General features: G+C 40.9%; 1 protein-coding gene across 4 annotated transcripts in view; it reads right to left on the reverse strand.

Annotated features, from left to right (window-relative positions):
- Positions 1-1,698: 1,698 nt before the first annotated feature.
- LOC124054367 (RNA-binding protein with multiple splicing-like) overlaps positions 1,699-19,049 on the reverse strand; it is a 36,465-nt gene continuing 19,114 nt past the window's right edge. Inside the window, exons 5-9 of one of the 4 annotated variants that reach the window (XR_006842362.1) lie at positions 17,629-17,779; positions 15,260-15,387; positions 12,620-12,689; positions 4,795-4,914; positions 1,699-4,098 (exon numbers count right to left, since the gene is read on the reverse strand). Coding sequence is in view for 1 of the 4 variants with exons in the window: in XM_046380258.1 (XP_046236214.1) it covers positions 12,627-12,689; positions 15,260-15,387; positions 17,629-17,779 (342 nt within the window). In the remaining 3 variants the exon portion in view is untranslated. Of the gene's footprint in view, positions 4,099-4,794; positions 4,915-12,619; positions 12,690-15,259; positions 15,388-17,628; positions 17,780-19,049 lie in introns of those variants that run through there. The other 3 variants (XR_006842364.1, XR_006842363.1, XM_046380258.1) reach the window with 3 other exon arrangements.

Raw genomic sequence — 19,049 nt, forward strand, 5'->3', positions numbered from 1 at the left:
CGCTAAATACTGTATCTACGCCTTTTAAATGCCTTCAGACTCACGTCACTATAAAAGTTCAGATGTGACTTTCACCAGCTTTCTGAATTTGGAAGCGTTATGATTATAAGGATAATGGTGATGATTTCACAATGACAAAGACAAGATTTTTCAATAAGGTGACCTTTTGTTTTACAAAATTAAAATTGCAATAAATGGTAAGGGACAACAATGTCTGAATAATAAGGCCTTTTGCTACAAGTCATCCATTGCTTTTCCTGCCACCCCCCACCAAAAAAAAACAACTTTAGTAAGTAATTTACGTAATTTTTGGAGGTATTTAGCAAAATGTTGTCATGCTAACCCACTAAATTAGGATGGCTACCACCCTCACATTATAAATGTTAACATCAGCATATTATAGCATTATCACTGTTAGCACGCTATCACACTAACATTAGCTGTGAGCTCAGTACAGTGCCAAAGAATAACTAGCACGGCTGTAGACATCTTATTTTCAGATTCTCGGTTAGTCAGGAGACCTTTACCCTCTTATGCCCAAAAGGATCCTGTAATAACAGATCAAAAATGGGAAATCAACCACTAGTTAAACTCACAGTTTTTAAAAATATTTCATAAACCTACTTCATTTCAGGCCAAAACTCAAGGGCTTTGTAACAATGCATTATGATAGCATACTATGGTTGTCTTTTACAGTAAGCTGTGGTTGATGTTTTACTACAGTGAGCCCTGCAACACAGTGAAAAGGGAAATGAATACAAACTACAGGCCCTGATGTTCACATCATTAATAAATCCAAAGATTTTTACCTTTTAGTTATGACGTTTCACTGCAGAGACAATACAGATTGCTTTCAGCGAGGGTCTGGCAGGCTGCAGCTTGACGAGGTTGAGCAAAAGAGGAAAGAAACACCTCTTAATGGACTTGTCAAAGGGAGTAACAGCATTAAAGAGTGTTGCCAGTTGGGCGTATGCATGCATGCATCTGGAGGATTATGTGCCCTTGCCCCCACACCGGGACACACAAGCACTTTTATCCCCTACTTTACTCTGCTCTGACATCTTGCGTGAATCCCCCCAAGGCATGGACGAGCGTGTGTGTCATGTGAGAAGCTGGTGCGTGCCACCTGGTGTGACTGAGCAGACAGAAGAGAGTGCAGACAGCAAAGAGAGGAACTAAATTGGTTGTGTCCTCTGTCTCAGGAGTAGGCAGCCGCTGGGTTAGGTGGGCTATTCTTACAGAGGGCAGCAAGAGGTCCTCAGCTCCCCTGTTGCACAAACCACTTTATAGGATCTCACATCATGTTTTGATGGGATGGTGGGGAAGGTGTAACCCAATGACAAGTGGGAGAGAGGAAGAGGAAAGGTTTTATGTATGTGAATTTCTTTGTGGGTAAAATGCAACTTTGAAGTGCAGACAAATTGCATCAATCAAGTATTTCTCTTTGAATATGAAGCCCCAAAACGGACAAAAGTGGCAGATAGCATGCTGGCAACATGGATGTTTTAAGGAGAACACGTGAAAAGGACAGTTCTCAATATGGTTAGCCACCACAATGACTTTTTTTCTTAACTGCTGTCATTTTTGGGACTCCGCACCACATATGTGCTCAGTTTTAAGTAGAAAAAGCATGCTTCATGATGTACCACCACCATAATAATCAGAAAGAAGAAAAAAAGGTCACCGTGACAGCAGGGATAACGTCAATCTTTAATGGCAGATGGCCTGAAATGTCTTCATTTAACATTTTCATAAAAACATCTCATTTTGATCACCTTATTGTTTTTTGTTTTTTTTTTGGTTTCAAACAGACAAACCTCTGCAATTCACTGAAATACACTTTCTCCTTACAGCGGCTAAAGTACATAAATATTAACAGTACTGTATGCATTAGGAAAAAGAAAAAAAGAACACACACATGCCATGAACATGCACAGAACACACAGGTACGCACATGGTATAAGTGAAACGAGAAAGGAGGATTTCTCGTTGACAAATGGAGGGATCATCATATTAAATTTGCAGGAACTTCTGTACCGTACTGCTGGCAAAACACATAGAGATCCATTCGTTCCAAGAGTTTCTCCTCTGGATTTCACAGTGAATTATGTAGGTAAAACAGTATTCATATATCAGATACAAACACAAAAAGAAGCTCTAGAAAATTACCAAATGAATATACAATTAAACTTACAATAATACTTACAATGAATTATATGATGGGCATCTTCTATGAACTTTAAAAACATAATACCCATAAAAACACACACGCACACACACACCTTATAAATACTTGTTCTAATAAATTTGGTGCCACACTTGGCTTAAAAAAAAACCAAAAAAAAACCAAAACATCTGTAAAAGCAAAAACTGCTTCAGAAAAATCAGTTGATATTATGTGCATATCATTATTATTCATTACAAACACTGAATATATGATTCAATCACTCCAACATGATTGTACACACCTGGGATAAACATTAGAGGGGAAGATTGTTTTTCTTCAGTTTTTGATTGTCACATCACTGCCGAATGTGACTTAGCCTTATCAGAAAAGTACAAGAATTGCTGTTTGTTTTTGTAAGAACACGACATGAATCAGAATGTTGGCGTCAAGATGTCACAGAAATATCTTGAAGTACCATACCAGAAATATCACTTGATGATATGTCAAACAGCAAAGACGTTATTGCAGGCCCAGAATACACAAGATTACAAAAGATTTTGGGTTTTTTTTTTACACTCCAATCATTACTATGTAAATTCAGAATTTAAAAAAAGCAGGTTGAATCACGGTGGCTCCATAAAAATAGACAAAAAGACAAATTGCTTAAAGTGAATGTCCTTTCAGATGCAAAGTGGCTCTTTGGAGTGACACCAAAAGAGACATGCAGCAAAAATAATGTCATACTTCATAAGAAATCAGATTGAGGACTACAAAGCAGTCAAAAATGGAATAACTCCACTCGCCTAGATAGCTCTCCAGTGTAAAAAAAAAAAAAAATGCCTTTGGTCTTTTGTTTCTCTATACTGTGCTGCTGTCCTCCTGCTACACAAAGAAGGAGCAAATTCCTTATTATAGCTGGGCTCAGTTTGCCATGTTTTGCAGTCTCCGGGGGTCACTCTACCTTCACCAGTGATGGCTTATTCCTGTCAGCGCCTCTTTCAACACACCTGGTTGCTGAAACACACAACACAGCTGAAACTGCAACATCACGAGCAGGATCAGGTGCATTTGTCTCACTCACACTGACTGCTTAGTTTGAACCAAAGCGCATCAGACAAAGGACCAGTATGTTTGCTTCGTCGGGTAAAGACGCCACGCAAAGACACACGCCAGCAAACCCAAATCCACACAGTATGTAGAACAGACAAGAGCAAACCAACAAGACTGCTTTGGTATAGCAGGGCGAACTGCCATTTTATAATGGCAGAAAACAGCAAGGGCAAAAAAAAACAAACAAACAAAACAAACAAAAAAAACTTACCAAAGATCCTCACACACTTTAGCACATGAACCAATCAAAAAGAACTATTTCAAACATCGTCTTGATTACAAAAATACTTTTTTGTATTTCTTTAAAATATCTAAAAATGTACAGCATTGTGTTTTTTTCTTTTTTTTTTTTGCAAAGTCATGCTTCAACATGTATTTAATAATCATAATAACATTAATATGAATGATATACAGAATAGTAATAATTATAGTCATATAATAACATTACCCGGCAGCACTTTAGCCACGCTTCCATACATCTGGCTGGCAAAGATTCTGCATAAATTGTGTTTTCACTCCTTTGATGGACTGTCTTTACACTTGCATATACAGAATGCACAGCAAAAGACCTGCTAATGTTTAGACAGGCGATGCACAAAGGGTGTGTGTGTGTGTGTGCGCGCCTTTGTCGTGCATGCCTGGTACCTTTCACGGAGGTGTCGGAGGAGGTGTAGCCAAAGCGCTGCCAGTCAGTAAATCTTGAGTATGTAACAGTATAAAAAAAAAGAGTTGGAAGGACTCTGGGGAGGGTGGGGGTGCTCGATGTGTGATGGAGGCTGGGGTCTAGTATGTCCTGAGGCCCATGAGGAGGCTGCTGCTGCCTGAGAGTGAGAGAGAGAGAGAGACAGAGAGAGACAGAGGGAGAGAGAGAGAGAGAGAGATGCAAAAAAAAGGGGGGTGAGGGTGCCATGGTCACTGCACACCAACCTTGTGTACTAATGAAAACACAGGGGGATCGTGTGGAGCTCTTGCACGCCACAAACACGCTCACACACCCTTGAAATCTCAAACACACAAAGGTAGACACACACTCACACAAACACAGACATGCGCACAACAACATGTTTCTTGTTTTCTCCTCAATTTCTCTTACTTGCCTTTGTGATGCCAAGACCACACACGCTTTTATCCCACAAATGTCTAAAACTGCATTTCTGGGTTTGTTTTCAAAGCATTTTCTGTTGAGCAAAAGCTGAAACACACACAGGTGAGAGTTGACACGCTGTCACTGTGGCTTGATGCGGTTATATTCATTCCAGCAGATGTCTTTGGCAGTGCAATACCCCCCCCCCCCCCCCTCCAACCACCACCACACACACACACACACACACACACACACACATATATATATATACACACAAAAAACTGGGCTTTCACAGCTTCTTCCACAAATTTCCGTTCAAATCTGACATTGTGCCAGAAGGGAGAAGCACACCGCCTTGGTGACGAGGTGAGATTTACACCTTTTGTCCCCGCCTGTTGGATCAGTGGTTCTGAAGTCCACGTCATCAACTCACCGACGGTACGCTGCTCCGAGTTCCAGAGACAGGTCAGTCCTCCTGGTTTCTAATAGGACACGAGAGGCAATCAGCAACGCCCGTCACAGCCGGCCACGGCCACCATCACACATCAGGAACCTGAGGATGCAAAGGACAGAGGAGTCATACTGAAGTGGAACAAGCTGCAGCAGCACCACCAGTGCTGGTCGGGTGTTTCTGCGGGGGCTTTGCTATCCTCTGATTCAACTATGGCTGTAGTTTGTGGTTCTGTTGTACTGGATTGAATGACATTTCTATTAATGCATCTGTTCAACAAAATATATTCATGATTTTTGATCGTTGTGTCGTCATAGTTTTAAGAGTTAAAAGCTTAAAAACAGGACAGGACCATTTAAAGCTTATTTTCACTGTCATTGCAAAGTACCTCTGCATACTGAGCAGAGTATAGCCTTAAAGGGATACTGTACCAATTTAACCGTACTAATTTATAGTTGTGGAACTCAAAAGAAAGAAAAAAGAATCAACAATATGACAGTTTTAGTTTTTACATAATTGGATCCTACATTTCTCACAATGCAATTCAATCCTTCATTAGATGCTCTTGGTCTGGGGATCTCCCACACCTTTCAAACTTCACACCGCCAGTTTGTAATGCAGGCTTTCTGTTAACATGTGCAGTCTGCAAGTGGACACTTAGATGACACAAGAGATAATGTCACTAAAATCAAATGATGTATAAAATCAGCTGACCACCTCTTTAAAAAGACTCTTTTTTGCCATTTTTTGTTACATGTTTCAAGCTCAAACTCCAGTTGTGACAAACAGGACATCAGCTGACAAGGGTCTTCGATACTTATGTTGAACTTCTGCCTCACAGCCATATCTCCCATGAACCCTTAACTCCACTACCCACCCCCACACCACCATCAACAGCAGACCGAAGAGAAAGGTCAACCCTCCAACCCCCTCACACAGCCCAGATGTATCACCAAAAATAGACATCTCTTGGAGAGGCCGTGGTAACTTGGGTTCGGTTGGGGGGGGGGCTCTGGAACAATAAACAATTAGCAAACCAAACATGACCTGAAGTGAAAGGAAGAGAGAGACACAGGGACGGGTTGGGAACTGTTCCCCACTCTGAAAGCAGAGTATTTTTATTTTTTTGGAGGGGCACGGCTGGCCTACCTAATGCCCTGTTGCGCGTTCAATCAAGGATGAGGGAATCGATGAGCTGTACTGCCGCTTGGCTAAGCTGATGCGACGCATACTTCCAGACCACCCTATTTGTTCTGGCTGAGACACCAAGGTTAAACATTGGGTTGATCATTGAACATGTCTGTGTGGATTAGGAAAAGGTTTAGTGATTCGCTGGCTTAATGTGCTACATCCAATAACTCGACCCGGGCACATAATGTGAGATAGGTAAACAAGCAGAGTTCGAGAATGTGGGAGGTGACTCGGCTTCTCATGAATGTGTGCACTGTTTCCTTTGTCTTTTATGTTCAGCTAGGCTTCATGTGGCAAATGTTCCTGCCTGTGTTGTCAGTGATCATTGATCTCGTGGTGCAAATGAAGAGAAAGTAGACTTGCTTAAATTCACACCCGGCAACCCTTTGCTCCAACTCTCCGCCGTCCAAAGTCCACGTTTAAGGACAATAACCGAGTTTAGTAATTATTTATAATTGACATCACACTTAACCACTCTGAAAACCATGCTGCCGTTGAATGTTATTTTTCCTCCATTCTGGGCATGACTGATTTGCATTCGTTTCTGAGTAATATGAAGATGGATTTGTGGACTCCCGTGACCTGAAATCCATCATGGCGAACATCAAGTCTGCTTTCATTCTAGTCAAACAAGAAAATGTAGCACAGAAAAACCAAAAATATATTTGAGGTCAGCAGAAAACAGTGTGTTGTTTATTCTTCTACCAAGTCACAAGTCTGTCACAGTTTTTTACCAACAATTTTAAGGGACCATTACTAAAAAAGTGACAACTAATGACTAAACTAATGGCTTATGACTCATCTTCTTTTGAATGAATAAAGAACACCAGTTGCAGCTCTAAACTGCGGCACTTCATAGGTTTAAATTTAACATATGTAGAGTTTGTGATTCGTATAAATGCATATCTGTTGTAAAATGCAAAAGTATCACAGCCAAATTTCACTTTAAGGTTCTGTTTTAGTGCTGTTGTATTTAGCGCCTCAAATATCATGTAATATCAACCATTAAAATTCAGTATCAAGCTCTACGACAATACAAAGCTGACAAAAATCAGTGCAGACCTGTTGTTCATGGTGATGGATAACTGTACACCGAGTCCGTTTCAACAGTTTGATTTTCATGTCAATACATCAAAAAATGCATTACTGCGTAGCCCGTACTCAAACACAGTCAGGGAAAATGTAAAGTACACTCGATTTGTAAATCATGTGCTAAAACTTACAAACACACCCTGGCCCTGTAAGATTTCTACCTGCATAGCAGAGCCATGAAAAAGAGCCCTGTCTGAAGCCTCTTTAATCTGGAGAAAAGCCTTTAGGCCCTGGCTGTGTTTCTCACATACCAGCAATAGCTGCCGGGGCAGGGTGGTGATGAACACAGCTGCTGACGTGTATCTAGCTCCTGAGACCCGGTGCAGGGGACGAAGCCACAGCGTAGCTATACAGTATGCCTGTGTGTGTGTGTGTGTCATATGTCAGTGGGGGGTGAAGGAATTAAGTCCCACTTCCTTATTAGAAGGGGCCCCAGCTGGCCCTCAGCTCTCCAGTGGGAGTTAGTCCAACATCGCACAGGAACCACTGGTTTTTGTCGGGCTATTGGCCAAAAAGCACCTCAGGGCAGGCAGCCAGACTACAGAGACACACACACATTTGTCTCTCTCAGGCTGACACACAAGCATGCATGATAGGGGTATACACACACACACATACTACACCCCCCACCCTCCCCATGTCTTGTCAAATGGAAAATCCGGATTACCTTTCCCTCCAGTTCACTAGGCATTAATGTCCACTATTAGGTTGTCTTTGGATGTAGCTATGTGCCAGAGCGTGAATGTCAAATATAATTCAGCTTCACAAACATTCAGATGAATGACTAGCTTAAGCCTCCAAGGGTATTAAAATAACAAAAACTTACAATGTAATATATTTTTTTTTAAAAGTCAACACTGGGCAGCTACCTGTTTCAACCTACGTAATGTGGCACTGCTGTAAATTACGGTTTCAAAATGGCACTTCCTTTGACAGCTAGGATGGCAGGTGATTAGGACAATTCATTCATGACTAAAGATCCCTGAACACTACCTCATGTTCAGCTGTTCGCACACACACACACACAAGCATTCAAGTCTCCCACAGTCAGACTTCCTGATACACATGCTCTGACCGTGAGTGGTCCCCATAAGTCAGATGCCAAGACAACTACTGACCAACCACAAGTCCCTCAGGATTGTGGAGCTTCAGTATGCGTAACAATTCCCAAACGCTGCCTCTTTTCAAATGCACATGAACCCATCAAGTCGGCAGCAGGCAGAATGTACAATAACAGCGCGATGCAGACTTCAGCTTCTTCCTCTCTCTGTGTGACCTCAGTTCAAGTTTGTTCTTGTTGACGTGCAGCTAAAATTGTTTCAAAGTGTTTCACAAGCTCTATGCCTACCCGCCTGCATTGCACAAAAGAGTTAACACCCTCCTCGCAGCCCACATCAAGACGTCCCGGATACATGACTGTATCCACTGAACAGACGATGAGGGCCAAAAAACTCGAGTTCTCGTACAGCTGGAATGTTTGTTTGCAAAAAGCTGGAAAATGTCAGGGACAAAACAAAGCAACAAGGCTAACTCAACACTGACAGTTTACTGTGGGAAGTTTCTTTAAAATTATGGCTGCAAGAGAGAGTATCATTAGATTTTTCGTCCTTTAAATAAGGAAGATGTGTTTCAAAGTGTGAACAAGCTCAATACACCATCACACAGCAGACTTTCAGATCCTGCTCATGTGCTACGTAATTTAGATGAAAAGTGGACCCTGGAATTGAGAAGGTCTCTTGTGAAGCAATCTGTTAAATTACAGGGTCAACCAAAAAAAGATGTTTCATCTCCTCAGTGTGAACGCTCTATTGGCTTTACACATGTCACGTTATCACATGGTTTGGGAAGGCCAAGAAGTGCCTGTGTTTTGGGAAATAAAATTTTAAGTAAAAATAATTCTTGTTTCCCACTTGGCCTACACTTCTAAACGATGATGATGATGATGAAGAGCGCATCTCAGAGGTCTGACGGCAGCAAAGGAAAACAAGAGTTTGCTGCCTTCATGCTGTATGTTATCTCAAAGACAGCAGTTGCTGTCATCGTTTGATATTCTTCATTCAGAACAAGGGGCAGCCAGAAAACATGCAGCAAAGACAGAAATTATTGCAATTTGGTTGGAAGTTGCAGAAAAAAATGCGTGGATATTTATGTGTACACATAGATATCATAGATATCATACATTTGTATGTTTTCTGCCTTTACATGCATTGTCAGGGTTTGTGTTTTGTCTAACTTACCTCTAGTGATATATAGGTGTGAATAAATTTGTTCAGGTTTTGAGACAGTTTTGGGACAACTGAACATCACACCAACAGGAACTTTAATGACATTGCATTCTAAATACGTGGACGGCAGCTATAACAGCTTCCACTCCCTCTGGGAAGGCTTTCCAGACGATTCTGGAGTGTTTCTCTGGGAAGTTTTGCCCATTCAAGCAGGTCAGGCACTGATGTTGGCCAAAAAGGACTGGATCACAATCTCCGTTCCAGTCCAAAATATCTTGGTATGCTCAAGCATTAAGATTTCCCTTCACTTGAAGCAAGGGGCCGAGCCCAACCCCATACAAAATCGGCCCCATACCACACGTGAACTCAATAATAAAGAGGTGTGTCCCAATACTTTTCTATATCATGTCTATCTTTCTGTATCTGTGTCTGCGATGTCTTCTCCAGCACAGTCCATGCATGGAATCAGTGCTCACATAAAAAAAGGCACCTAAATCAACAGCAGCTTCTCTTTCCAGAAACTGTGTACACAATATTCTAGACAATCCACAGACATCACTGTGAGCAGTTGTCCTATTTCTTTTGTTGATAAGATGTTCCAAAGAAAACCGTCCACACTGAGGCCGGTGATTTTCCAGAGTAACAAGGTCATTGGTTTTGGAAAGACGTGAAAGCTGCTGACAAAATTTGTTTCACCTAACTGATACTGTGATAGCAGCAGAAATCATGCACCAAAACCTGGATGACAAAAACAGAAAACATGAAAAAAAAAAAAAAAAATACTGAAGAAAAAACAGTGAACAGGAACTGAATCTTTTCCTTTCATACTGTTGTGTGTGCTTGCCTTACGATTAGACATGTAAGCTGCACGCTACATAATTTCAGTGTGTTGCATATATCTGCTGCAGCCACCTATAATTATCACAATTTTTTGACTGGATGTCTCGGCTTTAGTTCACCCTCCACTGTGAGCCGGATGTGGGGGTGTTGTTGTTTCACTGAGGGGCTAATATCCACTGGGGCAGCCTGACCGGCCAAATGACTTCCTCCTGGTTTGATAGAGGAGTAATTATTTCCTCCAAGCCCCTCCCTCCCCCACTACCTTCCTCCCTTTTTCTACCCCCCCTGACAGAGACAAAATCCCTAAAAGCCTGAAAACATCAAATTAACTCCATCTGCTTTTCTTTTTCTTGCAGTATGTTTCACTGAAAATAGACAAGTCACCTATGACACAAAGTTACAAAGAAACTGTCGAGGACTATCACCAATCAACAGCTTGATGAATGTTAGCCTCCGTGCTACCATCGCGACCCACCCACCCCCTCCCCGCTCGCTCCCTAAGGGGTCGGGTGAACATGTTTCTTCCTGTCCCGAGACGATGGAAGGAGGGTACTGGTGACAGTGTGACTGGCGCCGAGTGCACGCACACACGCACACACACAAACACAGTCAGCCCAACAGATACACAGGCAAGCAAGGGATTTGTTGTGCTTTGTGGTTTTCTTCTTCTGCAAGCACAACAGCGTTTAGTTTGAACCAGAGAGCGAAGCGCATGTGCTGTGTGCCTCATGCATGGTTATAGTTGACTCATGTACTTATCAAGGCACTTATTGCAAGCCACTGTGTACTGTCTGCAGCTCCACTATAATTGATTCCTCTGTAGTTTATTTCAACTAAAGCCCCATGCTAATCATTTTTTAATAAAGATTCATAAAAATGGCCCTTTCGGCAGTACCCAGGTAACTCAGCAGTTCATGGTGCATATTCCACATTTATGACCTTTTGGCGCATCGCATCCTCCGCTTCCGTCTTCTTTATAATTCTCCACTGTGTGCTTGTCATAATGCGGAAATGCCAAAACTGTCTTTTAAATTAAAAACATTATTTCATCCTGTCTGGGGTTGACTAAATGACAAATATGCCCTAATATTCTTTGTACAGAACAAACATTATTATAGGACACCATTCAGTGTTTATTATAGCAAAGTTAAATTGAGCACAGAGTAATAAACATTCCCCTCACACACAAGTACAATAAACATCAGGCGTCCTTCTTGTGCGCAGAACCAATAAGTTCCCTCTGACCCTCCACAACAAACTATGCAGCGTGTATAATCTTAATGAATAACCATTTCAGTGTAAAGAGGTGATTTAGCCCTGAAATCATATAGTGAAAGAAATACTCGGATCATTTACATAAAGCTGCACTAATCAATACCCTTACAGCTCATTATTTGAGTTTTCTGGCCTGGTTAACTACGAGCAGCTAAAGAGCAACATGTTTAATTCAAAAGTAAGCAAAGATTAAAACAAAGCTAAAAGGGAATGTAGTGAATATCAAACTTTTAAAGATCAACTCCAAATGAATGTTAATGTTGCTCCATGTCTCCATTCGTAACGACATCATGAGGTGATGGTGCGTCAAACTCGTGTTCACAGCTTGTTGTGCTGCATCCAAGCAGCTCAAAAAACTATTAATACAGGTTACAGTAGAAATGCAAAAACTCTGTGATGAAGGACAGAAGTATCAGCAACAAATGGAACTGCTACCAACTACAGCTGTTACATCTAGTGTATTAAATACAGTACTGCCTTCTGAATTGTGAAATAGAAATACTCAAGCACTCAAAACTATGCTCAAGCACCACACTTCAGTGAATGTACTGATTTTTATTATAGTCACGACAAGCTATCAGAACATTACCTATCAAGGCAGCTTACATTAGCATTTTAGTCATATTTGCTGAGCTCTACCTCGTCTGTTTTATTAAAACGCACTGGAACTTGTTGTATATTCTGTTTGACTTGCTGCCTTTGATGCGTGAGATCAAGCATCACATCAATGAAAAAAGTCGACCCTCTGTACCCTGTGACCTGAGTGGGGAAAATAATGGAGTTCCCCTTGAAATAGCGGCTTTCATCTCTTATGATGATGTGCGAGGAGCAGTTGTGGTTTCATTGACCCACTGGGTTTTACACTCCTGCATTTACTTCTAAAAGTCTAATTTGTTTTGTGTTAGTGTGTTTTATGTCTGGCAGAAACGTGACTAATTAGCTGGTTTGTCTGGCAGTTAGCTGGATGGATGTTTTTCTCATGTGAGGTTCGGGGGCATGAAGACGGTGCTCGCTTCATGCATGCACGGAGCTGCGATATTCCTCTCACATGTTTAGGAGTATCTCTGCACTTGTTTAAACAAAGTGTCATAACATTTACTGAAGTATTTTCACGGCATAGCACAATGTACACATCTTTGTCATGGTAGGGTCATGTGTGTGTGTATGTGTGTGTGGTTACTCACACATACTTCAGCAGAACTGCCTGGACTTCCATCCCTGAGGAGTTCCATCTGCAGGTGGGAGCCAACGAATCTAAACACACATGATCACACACATGTCAGCATAAATCACACACATACATACAGATGATATGACTGTGTACGACTTGTGTTCATACAAACTTCAATGTAAACTTTATATTATTGACTACTTTTGGTGAAATCCTGTAACCTCAGGGAATTTTTGAGAAATTATTTGCTGTCTTGTTGAAATGATGATGAAATGAAAGTTCTAATATCTGCACAGTAAAATATACAGTCTGTTAGCTTAGCTTAGCAATAAAATATGGGGGACAATTGCCTCCGTACAAAGCAAAAAAAAAAAAAAAAAACTACTAAAGATCATTAATTAACACAATGTAATTCAAGTGTTTAATCCATACAAAAGCCACTGAAACAAAAAAATATATGGTTTGATTTTCAAGGCAAGGTGCAGAGGCAGCTAGCTATTTCTCCTTGTTTCCAATCTTTATGCTAAGCTAAGCTAAAAGCTAAATTAGCTGCATAATCTCGATGCAGACATCAGTGTGGCGTGAGAGATGAAAGTGAATTTTCCGAAAATTCTCCTTTAACTCAAACTTAGTCCACTTTTGATTGCCTTCAAAATATTTAATTGTCACATGTCATGTATTTCCACCTAAACTCGCACAATCATGTCCTTTAGCTTAAATGAAATTCACAGGATGTCACACAACAAAGAGGCATATTGCTTTTCTGAGGCACAACTGCTTTGAGAACGGCCCAGTCGATACCAGCAATCTAATAACATTACTGTACTCTCAGAAGGAAAGATGACAGCAGCTGATGAACCAGGGAGCCAGAAAGCTGAGCTCATGTTAGCATAAATTAGGTTTGATCATTTAGTTTTGCAGGTGTATTTTTATACATTTCTTTATGTTTCTCATCAGCATTTGCTCTGGGTCAGAAGAAGCTGTGAGATGCTACCATAACCCACAACGCCCCTGCAGAAATCACAAAGCCAGAGTCTCTTTCCATGCGTTATGCGTTGTATGCTCACACATCCAGTGCATAAGGAAAAACGCCAGTTAAGCAGATTCAACTCATTTCAAATTCTGACATCATCTGAGCTTCAGCTTTAGAACATTTGCTAGGGGCCCTTATACTTAAATAAGCCTTAGTATCTGCATTATACATTGAAATATGCTCTATATGCTCTCTGGCAAAGATAAAAGACATTTTGAGCTTAAAATACAGCAAAGTACTGAGAAATTACAAACAAAAATTTAGAAACAGCACGTCTAACACTGAGATCTTATCGGGGTCAGCGAGCACCAAACAGGCTCCATGAGAAGAATTTCAAGAGATCAATAATGAATTCTTGTGTGAACTCGCAGTGGAGCTGTGCAGATTAGAAGATCTCAATAAACTGGATCACGGTTGGCTGAAAAAGAGGAATTTAATTAATGGACTTAGTGATGGTCAAACGATGATGTAAACCTTTCAAACAACTCAAGTTTTAAGTTTTATGGATGATGCCAGAGAGATAAATAAATAAATGTTATGAATGGTTCACAGAATCTTCAAACTGTGACAACTTTGTGCTTTGACACAAGCTTTTTGACGTTCAGATTATTGTGCTGATTATGTATCTGAAATTATTGAGGACAATATATAAATATATGAAGATTAAAAGACCTAAGAAGGAACCTTGGGTGCTTAAATAAAAAGTTCCGCTTTGGGGGAAAATTTATTCATTTTTTCCCCAAAGACTGAAAGCTTGTGAGTGGTTGCAGTCAGCATGAACCGGCTACTCAGCCTCGACCATTTTGAATTGAGGGAATAGCTATTTTCTCAGCAAACATTGTTATTTTTCCTACTTGGAGCACTTAAAAGTCAGTGAAACCCTTTTCTTGTGTCCGTGCATGCGGTTTAAGGGAATAGTGAGCTGTAAGTTTAGTTTAATTTAGTTTGATTCCTGGAAGTTAATGGGATCAGGGAGCAGCTCCTCTTGGATAGAAGGATAAGACAGCATTACATATCTGCAAAAATGGGCTGCACCCTGCGAGTTAAATATTTATAACATCACCAATTTCACTATCAATAAACAAATTCAACATATCAAATTCCTGACCCACATCCTGCTTTCATGGAGAGCACTCATAACAGATGAACAATATTTTAGAAATAGCAGTTACAAGCTACCATGTGTTGTTGATATTTTAAGTGTTAAAAAGAAACTGATTAACAAACAGATAAAAAAAAAAACACTGATTTATTAGCAAGAATAGTAAGAGCTTCCTGATCCCATAGTCTGATAAATAAACAAACAAAGCCAACACGAGTTGGCCTGACTGTAAGAAAAATAAGTTATCACATCCACACTACCCACTTGACTTCAAAACAATACACACTCAACCAACAGGCGTAGAGATGGAAGCTATTAAGTAGATCTGTAAATATGAAAATGGGAGAGAGTGGGTGGTGTGTGCTCTGAGGGGCATCTGTGGGATGGAACAGACAGTGATTTCAGGGATGACGGCAGACGGCGTTTGTCGGCTCAGGAAGAGGTGACAGGCAGCGGTCGAGGTGGGGTGGTGCTGGTGGTGGTGCTGGGGATGAACAGGGGATGGGTTGGCCGGTTACCTGAGCGTGGAGCGAGGAAGGGTAGGTGAAAGCGGGTGGGAGGGCCGGCGACAGCTCCGCCGGGTACAGCGGGTATGACGCCCACACGTCTGGGCTGCTGGGATATAGAGCAGGCACTGTGAGCTCATCTGTGGAAAGAAGAAGAGGAGGAGTGGAGTGAGGAGAGTGGCCAGTGGATAGGTGGAGTGGCTAGAGAGACAGGGTGGAGGTGGCGGTCGCACAGGTGATGGTGGAGGTGCACTACAGGTGAGGATCGGTTATCTGAAGCAGATTCCTCTCGTTTCATTTCTTTAAACCAATTGTCCCGAGAACAGCGACTGTATAATCATTGCTTCCACTGTAACTAGCCAGGCGCGCCGAGCTGTAATAAGAATCATAACGCTGGGCAATTTTCCAGCATTTCGAAAAGCCAAGACTGCAAAAGCATATGGAATTGATTAAACAGTGTCTTTACCTGCTCAAATGTAAACTTTGATCGTTAGCATGAGGACTAGCTTACTACCTAGTGTGGGAGCCTAACTTCTAACGCTCAGGAGCATATCAATATCTAACTACCTTATTTTGTAGTAATGTTAAATGCACAGTGTATAGTTCCTGCCACTAGGGGTCTCTCAATAAAAACAAAACAAATGCAAATTGCGTAGGAGTTGTTGTCTCTATTGTGAAACAACTATTTCTGCAGAAAATCTATCAGGTAGAAATGTTCATGGAGAAGGTAATGTTTTAATAACGTTTAGTTCAGTCACGTTCACCGACTTCCTCCCTTACTCGCTAACTCTCTCTGAAGTCATACCAACAGACCAAATGAAATGCAGCATTAGCTTGAATAGCATTGTAGATTTCTCTAGGTTTGAACATCGTTAGAAACTGTGTGGAATCTATTTGAGTTTAAGCCTTTTTCCAGCCTTGTACTGCTCTTCATTGGATTTGTTTACACTCCAAGAAACCCAGTTAGCGGTACTCAAGACAACCATTTGTCAAGCATATCAGTTATTCCTCATTTTAAAAACATTTTCATTAGTAAATTTAACTGAAAAAAATACAGTCTGAAATATGAATAAAAAGTAAGCTAACCAGCAAAGTGGTCTGATGTTAGCTTGTTCTCTTATCATAGTTAAAATACTACAATTATATAGGTCTACACTGCATTTAAAGAGCAAAGCTGCTTCTTAACTTTTTTCCAGTCATCTAAATGGCACAATTACTGATGAGGATTGCTGACATTTTGCCTGAGACATAGCTTTAGGCTCGGTGCTTAGCACAATATCTTGTAAATGGGTAGAAACTGGCTTAATTCAAGATAACATGAGAGGAAACCATCTCAGATAGGATAATTTACTCACTGAGTCGAGTACAAAGTGATTGTGAAAAAAGGGCGTAGCGCTGGAGTGAAGAGGCAGGTGACAGTGCAGAGCGGCACAGAGTAAGTGTACAGAGACAGAACCATCATCAGATAGCTGCACAACTTTAAGGAGCATTTTCCCTGTGCTCTCTGTGTCTCCTGCTGAGTGTTTATCGTAGCATGATCAGAAAAAAATGGCTGATTTAAACATCTCTTATCAGGAAATGACAGCAATCTCTCTCCTGGCGATTACGTCATGGATTCATTAATCGTTTCCTTCCATTTTCCACCGGGGCCTCAAGTGCACACCCTCTTTCTGGCAAAGAAAAGATCCAAGATAAGAGCACTTTGGTCATTTAGGAAAAATGCACGACCACAGCTGGCCTATGTTCAACTATCAATGACTGAATCTTGAGAATCCTTAACTCCTTAGAAAAATATTTAACCAAATGGAAAACAAGAAGCACAGGGATGAACGAGCAAATTCCAGATACGTCTGGTACTCACAGCTTAAGTCCAAATAATTAGAACATCTGTTAACAGTGAACATGCACTGTTTATGAATCATTAATCTAAAGGGAGGCATGACATCTAGGGGGTGAACTCTAATCAACTTAGCCTAATTTTGACAGAAGTGAAATTTCAAAGAAACGCTTGACATGAACACTTGGAGAGCATCCATATTTGGTTCTCGATTAGACTCCAGAAGAGAATTAACATTAATAACATAAATTGCCAATAGAAATACCATTTATGCTTGGGATGACAATGTTTCAATGAGCACAACACCATTCACAGAAAAAAAAAATCTATTTTCCAGAGATGAGCAGCCAAGTCAAACTCCATTTTTTCACGTGCAGTCCCAGCTGAAGCACAAACACTCCTCTGCTAATGGCAATGAAATGCCAAAGGGAAACAGCTGTCCAGTCACCTCAAACAAGTGAAACTAATGGTCACAGGAAGCAGCAACAGAGACAAAAAGCGAAACGAGCTCAGGGACAGGCGGACGAATGGTCGGAGTACTCACATGGGTCTCTGCCGATGAATTGTGGCCCGGGGCTCTGCTGGGAGGGAGGGGGGTTGGGGGTGCCAACCAGCTTGTTCTTGGCCATCTTGGTGTTGGCCTTGGCAAACTCCAGTCGCAGGGTCTGGGGGATCTCTGGATCAAACCGGACCCCCTGAGATCAAAAAGACAGATGTGTCAGCAAAAAATTTTGCTTCCTAGTAAGCTTTCATATAACTATATAATCATAAACAGAAAGGTCAAGTATTATATGGTCTTGCTCGGTTTACTGATTATTGTATTGTTTTGTGTAGAGATTTTTTTATTATACAGTTTTGCTTTCGTTTCTGTTTCTGCTTTTGCTTTGGCTATGCTGCATTAATAAACTGTTTCAAACACAAGTTTCTAACTTCTTCATTTCCTCATCTGTGTCAATACAAGTGGAAGAATTATTTGTGGAAAGAAAACCATTTGGTTCTATAAACAAATTTGTAGATGTTCTTTATTTTAATGTATTCTTTAACACTGAGTATTTCAATTCATATATTTTAGGATTTTAGCATGTTTATGTTGTTTAATGTGCTAATTTGAGTTCTTAGACATCCTTGGTTTTCCTGGAAGGTTGCTCAATGTCTTTGCTGAGCAAGACTAGGGTTCACCACATGTTGACTATTAACAATGTTACACATTTGGACAGTCATACTTGGCTTTAGCAACCATTCCTGAAACAACCTGATTTATTATTTGTTCACCGCTGAAGTGGTGATGTTACAAATAAAAGAGAACAACTGATAGACTTGCTGTCTTGCTGTCTTGCGCCTTGAAGTAGTGATGAAACAGACTAATTTAGACCACCGAGGAGTTAGTTATCATTCATGTCTTCAGCTTGTGCATTCTCAGCCTTGTTGTGTATTGTTTAGACGTCCAGTGGGACCTTGCTGAGATCTGAAATTGTCATTTCATATACTTTCATCTTTCAGCATTTTGTGACTGAATATACTGCTGAATTCTTGGCGGTGAGAGGACATTTTCAGTTGCTTAGACTTTGAAGCCTGCTATAAATGGCTCACTGTGGATTAGAGTGATATACTGGTTCTACACCTGTGATGATGGGTGACACTCGCAATTGAAAATCACAGCCTGATGACACAAACCTGGCGAACGTATGATGTCATTTACGCCGTAGGCCAAGAAACCACAAAGCCCTTGCTATGCTCCCTACTGAACTTTCAAACTGTAACTTAATATCATGACATCAAATCCACCATTCGCCCTGACTGTAAGCAACAACGCTTGAAGTGGGCCAAAAATTCTGGCAAATTCTTGAGATGCCAGTGCTAAAAGCCTTCTGACATAGCAGTGCTCATTACAAGCTAAGGAAAAGGTTGTTTGTCTCTACATCAAAAACCTCCACATGTGCAGTAGTCCAAATAATTTTTCTTCTC

The sequence above is a fragment of the Scatophagus argus genome, chromosome 23, assembly GCF_020382885.2.
Source record: "Scatophagus argus isolate fScaArg1 chromosome 23, fScaArg1.pri, whole genome shotgun sequence".
In the NCBI taxonomy this organism is placed as follows: domain Eukaryota; kingdom Metazoa; phylum Chordata; class Actinopteri; family Scatophagidae; genus Scatophagus; species Scatophagus argus.